At 35.5% G+C, this 15,199-nt stretch overlaps 2 protein-coding genes across 3 annotated transcripts in view; both read left to right on the top strand.

Moving 5' to 3' along the window:
• Positions 1–4,048: 4,048 nt before the first annotated feature.
• LOC143250250 (uncharacterized) lies at positions 4,049–9,349 on the top strand. The gene is made up of 2 exons (XM_076500722.1): positions 4,049–4,190; positions 5,996–9,349. Exon 2 carries the CDS (start codon positions 7,664–7,666, stop codon positions 8,045–8,047), a length of 384 nt encoding a protein of 127 aa, XP_076356837.1. The 5' UTR covers positions 4,049–4,190; positions 5,996–7,663; the 3' UTR covers positions 8,048–9,349.
• A 4,555-nt stretch (positions 9,350–13,904) lies between these two features.
• The window catches only part of LOC143250745 (uncharacterized), a 130,488-nt gene continuing 129,193 nt past the window's right edge, over positions 13,905–15,199 (top strand). Inside the window, exon 1 of one of the 2 annotated variants that reach the window (XM_076501701.1) lies at positions 13,905–14,342. In XM_076501701.1, coding sequence (XP_076357816.1) covers positions 14,235–14,342 — 108 coding nt within the window. In that variant the 5' untranslated portion in view covers positions 13,905–14,234. The remainder of the gene's footprint in view (positions 14,343–15,199) is intronic. The other variant, XM_076501700.1, reaches the window with a different exon arrangement.

Below are 15,199 nucleotides of genomic sequence, written 5' to 3'. Positions count from 1 at the left end.
AGATAGGGATAAAATCCAATAGGGATGAGTTAAAACTACAAGATACACCTGACTTTGGTAGCCGAAATTATGCCAACTACGTCACAAGGAATGATAAATCTTCTGAAAATGAAGGCTTAATAATTGTATGTTCACTAACTCAACCATATTTTTGGGCCAAGTTAAACATAATCTGTATAAATAAGTAAAATAACGTCTTATTTTACGAATAAATTTTGAGCTACATTCATGTAGCCCACACAAAAACTGTTTTAACTCTATAGTTAAATGTTAAGATACAATTCGTGTTTAATAACACAATGTAACACAAATTTTGTTCCTGGATAGTATTTGTTATTTCTTAATTGCTTATGTTGTAAAAGTACAGAGAATGGCCATTATTCCCTTCAAACTTTACTTTTGTGACCTGGATAATGAAATTCAGAAATTAACCTATTTTGTATGTAAAAACGGCAAATTTGCACATTTTCATTTACATAAGGTCTGAATAAAACAACATACGAATCAAGATTTACATGTCTTTTTACTAAAGTTATACAAAAATGTTTAGAAGTGAGTAGTTTCTCGATATTTACGACTGTAATGTAAATCACTTTTACGTATCAGCCTCCAAATATAGTCTTCCATCATGTTTTCGTTATACGCTCCTAGGTCACAAAAGTTAAGTTTGAAGAGAAAAATAGCTCTTTTCCATTTACTTTAGGCATAAGCAATTGGTAAATAACACTTTTTGCCCAGGAAAAGAAAACGTAAAATTTTGTTACATAGTGTTATTAACTGGTTGAGAAATAGTACCGAGATTAAACATACGTTGGTGCTAACAAAGTCTGAAAATATTCAGGTAAACACTAACCGAAATTTTCTAAATAAAAATTTTTCACAAACAATATGTACACTGTTTCTTTCAATTTGAACGCCAGGCGATCACATCATAATTATACCTTTCAACACTATAGTCCAGTGGCGGATTTAAGGCTAGGTGGGCCCAGTGGCTAATAATTTTGTGTACCTTATATACCATGTAATTTTACAGAGAATAAAATTATCAATGGGCCCCCATTAATACCATAAACCTTGGGGCTAAAACCCCTCTAGTCCCTACCTAAATACACCACTGATTAAGTCTTACCAAAATTATATGATATTATTTCACCAGTATAAACGAAAACTATGTTTTACAGTTGATATAAAGCAAGTTTCTTAGTTAGTCTGTGCCTTTTACTGAGTAAGCATCACCTGCTCGTGCATACTTGAGTTTTACTAGAAGCCTGAACAATAATTTTTTTCTGCATTTAATTACACAGACTAGGTCACGTGTTTTATCTTAATGCAGCTCAAGCCAATCACCATAGTTCGCCTCCAAATGAACACCACGTCAATATTTCAAATCAAAATTTGTATTTGCCTGAATAAATTGTAATACTGTATACATCATACAAGGTACACACAAACAGGGTTAATATGTAGCAGAAATTACATGTAAACACTGCATATGTTTCTATATTAATTTCATATAAAATGTGACATCATGTACTTTAATTGTGTTGGTTTTAAAACATGAAATTAATGTTAATTTTTCTGAAAATCATGCTAAGCTGAAATCTGCAGATGAAACCCATAAAAATTACAGTAACTACAGATGTAAGTAACAAACAACGAATTGTTTTGCTATAAACATCCGACAATATCACATTTTATTGCTTACAAATACACGTACACATACACAGTCCTCTGTGATAAGCACACAAGGAATGACAACAAAATTACCTTCACTGTTGTAATATTGTGATCTGCCTAAATTACTATTTATATTCTCTTAGCACTGTCATACAGGGGCCATGAAAAATCCACCATACAGAAAAAAACAAGAAAGAACTAATTAAAAATATGAAGAAAATGACACACATTCTGCCTCATTTACAGTCTATGTTATTTTCCTATACTGTGCTGGAGTATAATATTTTGATTGTACTTCAGGAAGACGTATGTACAAACAAGACCTTCAGATGTAATATTGCGGAAAAGCACAGCAAGAAAGACAAGAGTTCACTCAGGAAGTTGACATAAGCAATTTCTACCACCTTTGTCATTAAAATTATCCTAAGTGATTGATGAGCAAGGGTTGCAAACTTCTTACAGCTTGTTTATCAAAATCTCAGTTCATCACGAAAAGTTGAATTCAGCTGTAATCTTTCTAGTAATTTCAACTATCCCAGCGAGTTTGGAGTCTGCTCAAGAAGAGTTCCTCTACAACTATATTGTTTAACTGATTATCACAAAGTATAAATCTACAGCTCGCTACTAAATGTTGCTTAACAGTTTAGAATATAAAGGTCACGATGGCTTTATTTTTCAGTCCATCAACTGTCTAAACTGTGGAATCGTCAAGGGCTATTACATGCTGTATTGGATACATATCCTACTGCAAAACACCATTCCATAACTTAAAAAGGAAGTAATTGTACTTCCTTTCCATCACTGATTTTTTTTCTAGTTCCTCCTGATTCATCTTTCTTAAAAACTGTCAGCTGTATATGTTTTAAATGGTGGTAACGTCAAATACTTGCTATCATCTTGTATACAGCTAAGTAGATGAGAGGCTGTGTGTATTTATAGGAGACTTACATCTTCTTCTGAAGGTCTGGAGTTGCATAATTACAAACGTGGCATCCTCAGGTTAAGGTAAAAGCGAGATAACTTAGTATACAGTAGCAATTGACATGATATTTTGTGAGACACTTCCTCATTACATCCTGCAGTGTTTCAGCTTCTGGACCTAGTCTTGAAATTGGAGATCTAGAGATATATGAATCTATATTGTGGTATCTTTGGGCAGAGCTCTCAGATGAGCAGCTCAGTGCCCAATAGCAATGAAGTAGCATATGATGTCACACCTCCTCTTCACATCATATAACATTTCGGCTACAAGACGCGGTTTCATTGTATGATTAATGTGCAATGCTGGTCTTAAAACTCCTGACTAACTCCCAGTCCTAATTGATTTCTAAAAGATACAACCTGAAACTTTGTTCCATCTCATCACTCTTTTTGGTCCTAAGTTACTCCACAGAGCACCTTACGATGCCAAAACTTGTTTATAACACCTTGGAACCTCAGTGAAACCACCAGCACCTTATTGTGCCAAGATTTGTTTATAACACCTTGGAGTCTCAGTGAAACCACCACCACCTTATTGTGCCAAGACTTGTTTATAACATCTTGGAGTCACAGTGAGATCATCAGAAACTCACGATACCAAAACTTGTTTATGAACACTTTGGAGTCCACTTACGATGCCAAGACTTGTTTATAACACCTTGTAGTCCCATTGAGACCATCGGCACCTTACGATGCCAAGACTTGTTTATACGCGTGTTGGAGTCCATTGAGACCATCAGCACATTATGATGCCAATAAGGTTTTTTTAAATATCTTGGAGTCTCAGTGAGACTATCCCAGTAACTCTTGGGACGTTAAGGCCGTTTGCCTCTACCATTACCATTGCTCATCATAAAAAATATTGCTCTAAGTGCCAAAATATTATTTATATTTCAATTTTTTAATTTATTTTTGACTACTTTTCCAAATCTTCTTTGGGTTATTATTCGAAAAAATTGGCTGAAATAGTGTAACCTCAACAATTCAATTAAAATCACAAAACTTTAATCAATTGGCCATTGGAAAACGTTCAGCATTTTTAATATATTTGACAAAATCAGATGTGCACTTCTCGGCTTTTGCTGCTCACACACACACGTACATAAGAGTGAAAACAATACCTTACTTCACCACAAAGGAGGGGTAGTAAAGTTAAATTAATTTTTATTTACCAAAAAACAACAAGACAAAAGACAGAATGTCACATTATATTTATTTCTTAAAACACGTTAGAGTTTTTTCTGGATATTATATTTTCTGGATTTTTGTTCCAAAATGAGAAAACGTGGCATTATGACAAAAGAAAAAACAATAAGATCATTCTTTTCGGAGAAAAGTGCTGCACATGTCATTGGTTGTGCCAAGTGAAAGTAGGGAGAATTTAATTTCCAGGAATTTCCAAACGTAAATCCAGTGATGTTAGCACAAAAAGCAAGATCCGAAAATAAATCTGTACAAAAATTATTCATTGGAAGCAAATTACCAGAATGGGGCACTCCTCTTGACCATGTGCAGCTAACACGCAAAATAAGGTCGGTACTATACAGTGAATATTTTTTATGTGTGAAAAATCAGAAAAACGCCATGAATCATATATATCTGGTTTCGATCGAAACAAAAGTTTAACCTTCTAAGCTGGGAGAAAGAAAATGTGTTTTTCTTACTTTACTTTCCTATTAACTAGGCCTATTAAATTTTATTTTTTCATTGATATAATAAAATATTGGTATAATATTATCAGATACATCCGAAACTAACTGTAACGGAAGCCGGGTGAGCGGCTTAGGTAGGCCGAGAGGTTATTTCGGCTTAACTGTTGGAGTTTCGACTAATACTACTTGCAGTTACATGAAATATTTATTTGAAGTGAGAATGCAGTGGGTGAATGTAGCACACAAGCACTAACTTGAGGGCTTACAGCTAAAACAAAGAGATTTGAGACTAAGACTTCCAATAAAACTTTTTATTTAAGCTTTCAGGCTCTTAGTATTTACAAACATATGTATAGTTTAACTTTATTAATGTTTATTCTATTAATATGATGACTAGTGTTAAGGAATAATGGTATTAGGAGTACTTAGAAAGAGCTTGGGCGAGAAATGGCCTAGTTTGTTTTGTTTTGTTTTTGAATTTGGCGCAAAGATACTCGAGGGCTATCTGCGCTAGCCGTCCCTAATTTAGCAGTGTAAGACTAGAGGGAAGGCAGCTAGTCATCACCACCCACCGCCAACTCTTGGGCTACTGTGTTACCAACGAATAGTGGGATTGACCGTCATATTTTATAACGCCCCCACGGCTGGGAGGGCGAGCATGTTTGGCGCCACCGGGATGCGAACCCGCAACCCTCAAATTACGAGTCGCACGCCTTAACCCACCTGGCCATGCCAGGCCAGCCTCATAACAGATAAGAATTAATTCCACAGTAAAGGGGATAGAGAAAGATAATTTTACATAAAACTCGAATACAACCATAAAATAGAGAACAAAATAATGTAAGTTTTAACATTGTGAAAATTTAGGACAATAATTGCACTGAAAATAAATTAATGAATAGCAATAAAGCGAAGCACAAAATATATAAAAATTACATATAAACAAGTTAAGTGAATACCTTCATTATTAACTATATGGGAATCATAGTTACTCCTATTTTAAAAAGGATGACACTTTGTCCAGAGCTGCCTTTTTTTATTTCGAGTCTTGTAGCCAAGCCAACCAGACGTGCGAATTGATTACTGCTAAGATTTCTCCTCAATCAAGAAGTTCTCAGTTGAATAACCCATCGATTCCACCGGTGATTCTTGATGGATTACGTTGTACTTCACCCCACGCCAGATCATTTCTTTTATCGACCACTTTAAACTCATTGTAGCTATTGACCCGAGAAAGACTATGATCTTCCGTCGAGGCGAATTTTTTTGTCCAGCTCTCTATTCTGGCTGACCTTACTTTTTATGTAAGCCGTGAAATGCCGGCTTTAATGTCCAGTGTTCCACAGCTAAAAGCTCAACTGTTCTTTTTTTTATGTATTCCTTAGGAACGTCCACACTTCTATCTCTTACAGATATCCGGTACTTACTCGAAGTAGCTACCATATTCAAACTGCACTCAGGTCACCGGAAACGATTGAGGATTACTGGTCTCCCCACTCAGTTTATGAAGGTGGTAACCACATCCAAACAAGTGACCAATCACATCATAACCAATGGTTATTTATTACATTTCTTACACTTTAGATTCGAACACCCCGCTCGATAACCACTGCAGTTCAACAAGATTAGCAAGCCTGCCATCCTCAGCTTCACCAAACATTAATGTTTCTTTATTTATTCCACAGGTCCAGGAAAATACCACCCAGAACGACGATAGCCTCCAGTCCAAAATAGCCAACAAGTGCAACAAATTTACCCAGACAAAATACCTCTTCTCACGATCCAAAGAGTTAATCAGGAAACCCAGACCCGTGTTCCCAAGAAAGCCAGGAAAACAAAACCGAAGAACAACCTTTAGACAATTTCAGAGCTTTCCTTCGTGTTCGGGCATTTCAGGTCCAGCCAATAGCCAGGCCCAACTACACATACGAGGACTATTACCAACTCTCCCAAGATTATTTCTATCATCTTTTTCCTCCTTTTTCAGTATAGCTGTTGATAGATATACTTGTATTAACCATGTTTTCCCTTCCCTACAACCTTCACTGGGCATGGTCAGGATATTTTATTCGGCGTTCTGGTCGTGAAAGTGGGTTTTTCGGAGAACTCTTGTTTCACCCACAGCAAAATTTCTCACCTTTAATTACTGGATCCTGTGATGTTTGCCCTAAAGAGGCGTCTTATTATGTAAAGTTAAAATTAAAACCCTATCACAACCAACATTTCAGCAATTTTAAAATATCCGTCTTGCTCTAGTTTAATACATCTTGGGCTGTAAATCTTCAGTCCATGGATCTCGTTACTTTACCACAGCCTTGGTCTTCATCGTCTTCCCAGGAACATCCAACCAATCCCCAACAGGCCTCTGTCTACCATGCAAGATAGTTCTACCATCCATCCTGAATCTCAGCTTTTCCCAAACTTTTTTTTAATAGTAACATTAATCCAGACTAAACCTACTTCAAGTAATTCGGTATCTATCTTAAACATCTAGTAACATCATTATTTCTTCCCAGTTGAAACCAAACCTTGATTTTACGAGTGGGGCTGAATAGAAACTGAAGTTTCTGAATGCCCTTGGTTGTCTCGCAAGCCCTTTCAGCCATATGCAATTAGAAGTTTTGTCTTGTAAATGAAACAATTCTTATTTCAGAGTTGGTAGGATTTGAAAAAGGTTTTATTCTGTCTGGAAAGGTAATCAGAAACAAAACTGAAAACTCATTTAAAGAGTATAAGGATCTTAAAAGCAGTACGACACTGCACTGGAAAAATGAGACATTTTCTCAGAAAACTCTAACATTCTTTGACAAAGCAGAAAAATTATTTGACATTGGAATCAAAGATATAGTTCAATTAATAAAGAAATGACAGGTTCAGATTCAGTAAAGGTAAAGAGGAGGATTTTCTTATTTTTACAATATTGCAGAGAGGGAAAAAGTAGAAATTTGACAAAAAATTTGAAGAGAAGATGAAAAGCAGTAAGAAAAGATTAAAACTCTTTGGAGAAAAGGATGAAATGATGAAAACAGGAGAAATCAGCAAGTCTAATCTTTCAAAAATGAAGATTAAAAGCAGGAGACCAGTTTAAGTGAACACCAGACAAAAGATGATGATGCTTATATCCCACATGATAAAAATAAAAGTACTGGTGAAAATGACAGCTCCAGTGAAGAATATCCTCCTCCTAAAAACACAGGGTAAAATGTAGTAATATAATGATAAAATCATTTTCAAGACCTCTATGAATCAGTTCATGGAACATGTCCCTATTACCACTAAGGCTGGAATCGGGGTGCAGCTTACCTTTGATCTCGTAGGTACTATCTTGGAATCCAGTGTAGTTGACATTAATAATGTCTGTTTTTCTCAGTGAACACGTTCAAGGAAAGAAATGGAAAGTTATAGAATCTGAAGGCATCAGAAAAGACATGCTAAATCAAATTCAAGGCGTTAACATTGTTGTTCACTTTGACACAAAGATATTGAGGGAATTGAAGAAGGAGATAAAAAATTTGGTTGATGTTAAGAGGACTGCAGTTAGTGCCACTACTCCATTCACAGAATCAATTGATTTTCTTCTAGGAATCATCCAGGTGCCTTCTTCAAAAGGTCATGAGCAGGCAGTCAGCCTTTACAACCTTTTTGAATATTATGATATCACAGATCAGGTCATGGCACTTTGTTGCGACACCATCTCATCCAACAGAGGTCAGTACAATAAAGCGATTGCCATCTGATAAGAATTTTGGAAAAACTATTTCTGTGGCTCATGCGCCGTCATCACATTTATGAGGTACACATTTTCCGTGTGATGGAAGCTTTGACATGGCAAAAGACCAAAGGCTCAAGTAGAAAATGTATCAAGTTTTGAAATAAATTTGGCCTTAAATATTCCGTGAGGTAAAAAAGATGGAAATCTTATCAAGTTTCTTTGGCACTTGATTCAGACTGGTTCTCAGATATATGAGCTAGCACAGAAAAGTTTAAGATTTTGTTACCATGCACTCAGGTTAGACACATTTCAGAGAGGAGATTACAAGTATATTTGCCAAATTGTAACATGTTTCTTGTGCCAGGTTTTAAATTTCACCAGCTTGGAGCTTGTCATGAAGCTAGATTTATGGCAGATGTCATCTATCTGATTGTTAATTTTTATGACACAGAACTTCAACAACTGCCTTTGATCATATGATAAGAAATGGCTTACAAGTGCTGTTGTATATGATAAGAAATGGCTTACAAGTGCTGTTGTATATGATAAGAAATGGCTTACAAGTGCTGTTGTATTTGTTTCATGTTGTCATGTCCTGTGGTACCTTAAAAGTTTTATATTTGTTCAAGCTCCGGCTCAAGATCTCCAGGCTTTTAACATTTATTACGACCATAGACATGATACGATGTTTGATGTGGCAGTGGAAATACTTGGAAGTTTAAGGCGGCATACATGGTACCTGAATTCTCGGCTACTTGTCCTTTCGCTAGGTAATAAAGACCTTCCATCTGAAGGCGGATTAATTATCTTGCAATCCCTTCTTCAGTATAATGTTCCCGACGAATTTCCTCAGAAAAAAACTTAACCGTAAAAGAATGCAAATAGAATCAGACACTAAACTGCTGATCTGGTTTCACCTGCGTCTTATCTTCTTTTTCATTATTTTGGAATTGAAAGGAGTCAACTAGAAACTTAGGAAGTCGTAGGCAAGTAAACATTTGAAGATGACAGATGTGAAATTTATGAAACATTTTGCGTAGAAACCAAACAGCTTAAAGTGACAAACTGATTTGTCGAAAGATTTGAAACTTTTTATAGCTAGTTGAGAATTGTATAATGACAACCCCTTATGAAGTCAGGATGTTTCCCATGTGACTCACCGTAAAAGGCATCTTTTAACAAATACAGTTGCAAGAAGGACATAAACAATCTTGTCAAAAAAGGAAAAAAGATTAATTATATTGTAAAAATTACATTTTTAGTAATATTTTTGTAATTTACGATAAGTTCAGTGGTCCTAAAAACATAAAATATTGTTAATAGTCTCTTTTTCCTCTATAAATTGGAATGAAAGACACTCACAGCTCAATTAGATTTTTGTTATTGTTCACAGCGCTAACGTGCTTTATGAAAGAAAAGTCAACAATAATCTGAATAAATTAGTCAAATAATTCTAGATTTTATACATAAATTCAAAATATTATATCATTAGTCTACATATAAATGTAATTAACACCAAATTTATGTAAATGATTTACCTTGCTCAGAAACAATGCCAGTATTAAGAAGCGAGTTATTTATGAGCTTTTGACTTGCACCATCACTATACTCTGTTTACAGATTTAAACTGTTTTTCTGTAAGTATTTCAACATAACCTCTTTTTATGTGCATTTGACTCACTCCACCTTTTCCTGTTAATATTGCGGTACGATGTGAGATTAAATAAGAGCAGTACTTCTTATCCAGGAAATATGAAGAACAACCAGTTGGTATTTACTCAATCGTAAATTAAAGACATGTTTGTCCGAACTGGGGCTCGCAAGCTTAACGAACATCTACTGGACAGTTTGCGTTGTCTGTTAGCAGAATTATCAAAAACAGGATACGTTAAGTGCGTGTTTTAACCTTCAACAGCTATGCAAATAACTTATTGTTGTAGACTCGTAGTTTGATCCTTAATCATGTTAATATCTTCATACTGATTACGTTTATTACTTTTCGAAGAGATCTAAGGTAATTTTTTACAAAGATGATCTCACAAGTTTTCACAAGAGCTGTTCCTGAAATGTCCAGTTTTCCTTCTAGACAGTACATGTGGCGCAGTGTCACCACCAGTTATTCTTAGCCATCGGTTCGCAGACCAGAGCCTGTACATCGCAACTACCTTGCTAGCCCGTGTGAGTTCGTGAAAAACAACCAAACAAGAACTGGCAGAATATTCATGTGTAAATCGCAATAATTTTTATTGTACTTATATTTTTGTGGTTCGTAACAGTTTGGTGGCCAGTGAGCGAATCTTTAGTATCAAAAAGGTTGACAAACGCTGGTCTACACGACTTTTAAACACTTGTTATGAATTTTGCCAATAAATCATTTTTACATATGTGACTAACACAAGGAACTTTCTCATACCTCTCCAGTTCTCACATCATGCAATGTTCAAAGCATCTCCTGTTTAGATTTCTTGATTCCTTTTAACTAAATCAAAATTTTGTCTTCTACATTTTCATGTTTATAACAATGATATAAAACACTATCATGTATTCTATAACCAAGCATATATATTTTAGACTTTATACTTTTTATGGCCATGCTTTATCTTGCAGAATGCCAAGTAGAGCCCAACTGATGTCTGTGTTCTTCAGTTGCAAAATTCGTGATTACTCAATCGTTTGTAGTGTCCATCGATAAGAATTAATATTATTCATGTAACACATTATCAGTGTTGTTGTTGGGAATATTAATGTTGAATGGTTTGATGAATGAGCTGGCTGATGTTACATATTTGGAGAATGCCCATGCTATGTATTTACCAAGATTGTAATTAAACGATTCATATGTGGACATTATTCCTGACATCAGCAAACAAATAACCAACATTTGGCAAAAATTAGTAACAAAATATGACATTCCAGTTAATACCAAATTTATTCAAAAACCCGGCACAAAACTGAGGTCTATACTATGTAAAAACTACACTGACAAACACCACACCAACATTATTTATAAAATACAATGTGATAACTCCCACGACTTCTATATTGGAGAAACAAGTAGAAAAATAAAAACCAGATTCAAAGAACATAAAAAAGTCACCTTCACACGTTTTCGAACACTGCAAGTCAAATAAACACAACATAACCATAGAAAACACTCAAATACTAAATAAAGAAACAAACATAAACAAACGCAAAATTAAAGAAGCCTTACTTATACAACAACTTAAACCCAAAATCAACCAATATAAAGAAACGCCTTTATACCTATATTAATATAATAAAATAAATAAAATTATATATTCAAACATCTAATACCGCCCTCTACATTTCGACACACAGTTACACAACCCCTTTCAAACATGTGGTCAGCTTCCGGTCATTTACCTCTTTCTTTGTGAACCTGACGATGACCGAAGAAGGTCGAAACGTTGTTCGCTCTTCTATGTAAAATATTTTCTCAACCCAAACGAGCCGTTTTTGCATATAAATGTTCTAATTCCACTCTCACTGGTATCGGTGTCCAGAATAAATAAACAATCTTGAGTATAAGCCAATACCAGTGCCTCAGACTTAAGTATATTAAGAAAAGAATGCTATTTACGCAGATCAGACATCTCTCCTACTGCAGTCCTCTTGTGATAAGCTCCATCAGAAACAGAACCATTAGAAGTGCACATGGTTCTCCTAGGGTTCTATTGAAAGTACATCTATTTTTGCCATTCAGTTCGACTTACCGGTACTCAGGAACCATGTTTGGTTTACTGAACTGACAGGAACCTTCCAGAATAGCCAAGCATTCGTCTATCTACGATCAAGCAAAGTCATAAATGTGTGCTAGGATGTTCACTTTCCTGAATTCCGTAACACTGATTTTCTTTCAGTCACTCGTGCCGATGTTGTTTCAACGGAACTCTATGCAGAATAGACATGGTAGGTTTACGAACATTAAAGGACTGCAGAAGATCTTACTAGCTTACTATACAACTGGAGTTCACTTGTAACATAAGTGAAACAGACTGAAAACGTCACCACTAAGACACCTATAACTAAGTAATTCAGAGAAAGTTATCCATTTTCAGAAGGTATCATTTACAAGATAAAGTAAATCTGGCTATCACTGTTTGCCAAAACAAAGTTTGTTTTTAACTAGCTGAAGTGGCAACTTCACTTGCAGTAATGAAAAACAACGACATTGGACAAAGTACTACCTGCTATACTGTACAATATATTCAATCTCTCATCATCTGCACTGGCGATATCCTTGGTGGAAAGAAGTGGAGATATCCCTGTAGCATTTGTGTCTAATTAACGATTTTTTTTGCTGTTTCCTTACGTATCTAACAGATCCCACAAACCAACTATATGTTTTTTTTTCTTCTACTGACCTTTAAACTAGCCACAGTGTACGGCGTGTGCAATTTAAAATTACTAATGTGGAAAATATTTTACCTGCACATTTGTATTACAAAAATATTATCCAAGAATGTTCCTTTGAGGCAAAATTTAAAGTTAATTATGTTTGTTTGTTTTAATTTTGTGTCCATAGAAAATAATGAGTTAAGTGGCCTGCTCCTCTGGGATACTATACTATTAGATTTGTAGTTTGGGTCCATTTTATATCAGATATTTTGGAAGTCAGGAAATAAAACACAAGCAAAACTAGCAGGAAAATGAACAGTTTAATTACCGACATGCATGTTGGTCATTAAAAACTCAATCACTTGTAGAAGTATCGTAAGTTTATAAAGGATGGAGATGAAAAGTGGGTGCTGTATACACTTGCCCCACTTCTATTTACGTAAGTTTATAAAGGATGGAGATGAAAAGTGGGTGCTGTATACACTTGCCCCACTTCTATTTAAGAAGTATTATTTCTGGTGTAAGAAGTGCGAACTAATACATAAGCTGAATTCAGAAATTTTTCGAGTAAATTATGACGATAGATGGGAGGTACCTGTGATAAGCAAATATAATTGTGTTTGATAACACATTCAATAATTACGACAATACATTATAAAACACAGTAATAATAATAAAAGTGTTTGATAATACATTCAATAGTTGGGATAATACGTAGGGTTCGACTGTAATACGCAAAGCAAAAATTGTGTCTGATAATACATCCAGTATTTATTATAGTATATGGGAGATTGTCTTGATAAGCAAAGACAAAAAAATGTGTTTGGTAATACATCCAATGTTTATGATAATACATGAGAGACGGCCTTGGTAAGCAAAGAAAAAACTGTTTGATAATACGTATTATCCAGTAGTTGTAACGGTACATAACCGTAATATACAATACATCAATGTTGGATGACAAGATATACTTTTAATATTACAATATTTACCTCGGCATTGTCAGGTGCGTTAAGGCGTTCGATTCGTAATCTGAGGGTCGCGGGTTCGAATCCCCGTCGCACCAAACACGCTCGCCCTTTCAGCCGTGGAGGCGTTATAATGTGACGGTCAATCCCACTATTCGTTGGTAAAGAGTAGCCCAAGAGTTGGCGGTGTGTGGTGATGACTAGCTGCCTTCCCTCTCATCTTACACTGCTAAATTAGGAACGGCTAGCGCAGATAGCCCTCGAGTAGCTTCGAGCGAAATTCAAAACAAACCAAAACCGAATAACATAAAATTCTGAGGTAATACTAATGCACAGTGTGCAATTACTTTTGTGGTGATTTACGTGCACCAGTGTTCGTACTTGTAACCATTGCTGGAGTGTTTTTGATTTAGAAACCACGTAACAGTTTTTGTTACGTGATCTATTTCGTAATCTCCGTATTGCCGGTCATGACGAACGATACGACTTATTTCGCAACCACGTCTCTTGTAAAAGAAATGTATTAAACAAACATTGCCCGAAAGCAGCTAGCTTACTGGACTCGCCTGTCTTTCGCCTTTGTTGATAAGGTTAATGAATGTTTGATACGTCAGGCTAGTGTAACCATGACAACGCAGTCTTTCATCCCACGTAGATCGGTTTTGATTTTTCCGTATATTATTGGTTAACCATCTCCGTGGTGCACGTGATGTAGCCATTGACGTCACAATTGAGAGTAGTAGTACTGCACGAGCTTCTTTTCACGTTAGTTGCTACTGCAGTAAGTTGAGCAGTTTGTGTGTTTCCTCTTGTATTCTGCGAAGTTCGGCATCTGAACTTAGTGTGATTTCATTCTGTGCTAAACGTAGAGTACAAGGTTATTAGATGAATAGTGTTAGTTCAAGCCCGTCAGAACAAACATATGCTCGTGAAGTTGAGAAGACCGAGAACATGGCTTTAACGAACGAACTGTGTGACCTTCCTTTGGTACAAGTAAGTCAGTGTGAATGTGTTTGCTAGAAAGAGTAGTTAGAGCCATGCAACTTATAACTTTCAGTTTTCAAACGATAAGAAGATGTGAATATCTAGTTAGGTGTAAAAAAAAAAAGTTTCATTTTCAAAGAAGTTGTATAACCTTTGGTTATGAAAATTCGGAATAGTTATGGACGTATTTAGTAAGAGAATATTTAATGAACTGTCGCTTTCAGAACGATATAAATTTATCTATAGGTAAATAAATATCAAGTGACTGAAATATTATATAGCTCATGATCTAGAAGTTATTGCATTGTATTGATTTAGTGAAAGCACGTGCACATTCATTTAAAGATGAGTTAACGTATATCAGCGAGTTTAAAAATATGAATAGAAATATCAGCGAAAGCATCTAAACGAGGTACGAATAGAGGTGCATTATAAAGTATCAATACCTCGAATCTGCCATTTGTTTGATATGTCGTTTAATTATTAAAATTTAAAAACTTAAACGGTCACAATCAAGTTTGACAAACTTCTATGATAATAAAGAACGGAAAGGGGCATAATTTACCAGCTGGTTATGATACATAAAGCTTGGGAAAATAAGGGGCGACAAACTTTATTGATTATTTTGTTCTAATACTCAATACGGTACAACTACGAGTTTCTTCCGTTGGATCTATACATAGCTCTGGAATGTTCGCGCCAACACGAGAATCTCGTGGAAACGAGGTCGTCTCGAGTATCAGTTTCTGGTGATCTAAGATGCCAAGACTGTGTGACCTTTGATAGTGTAAGAACTTTCGTTAGGTTTAAGATTCTTCTGACATGTCACTACACTTAACTGTATTTGGTGTTGTAGTCGGGAGTAT

This window comes from Tachypleus tridentatus, chromosome 5 (genome assembly GCF_004210375.1).
Source record: "Tachypleus tridentatus isolate NWPU-2018 chromosome 5, ASM421037v1, whole genome shotgun sequence".
Classification (NCBI taxonomy): Eukaryota; Metazoa; Arthropoda; class Merostomata; order Xiphosura; family Limulidae; genus Tachypleus; species Tachypleus tridentatus.
Note: the sequence above shows the minus strand (reverse complement) of the source record. Positions and strands in the feature narration are given on the sequence as shown.

Coding starts and splice junctions, on each gene's coding strand:
- LOC143250250 (XM_076500722.1), top strand. CDS start 7,664: ATGTCTGTTTTTCTCAGTGAACACGTTCAAGGAAAGAAATGGAAAGTT.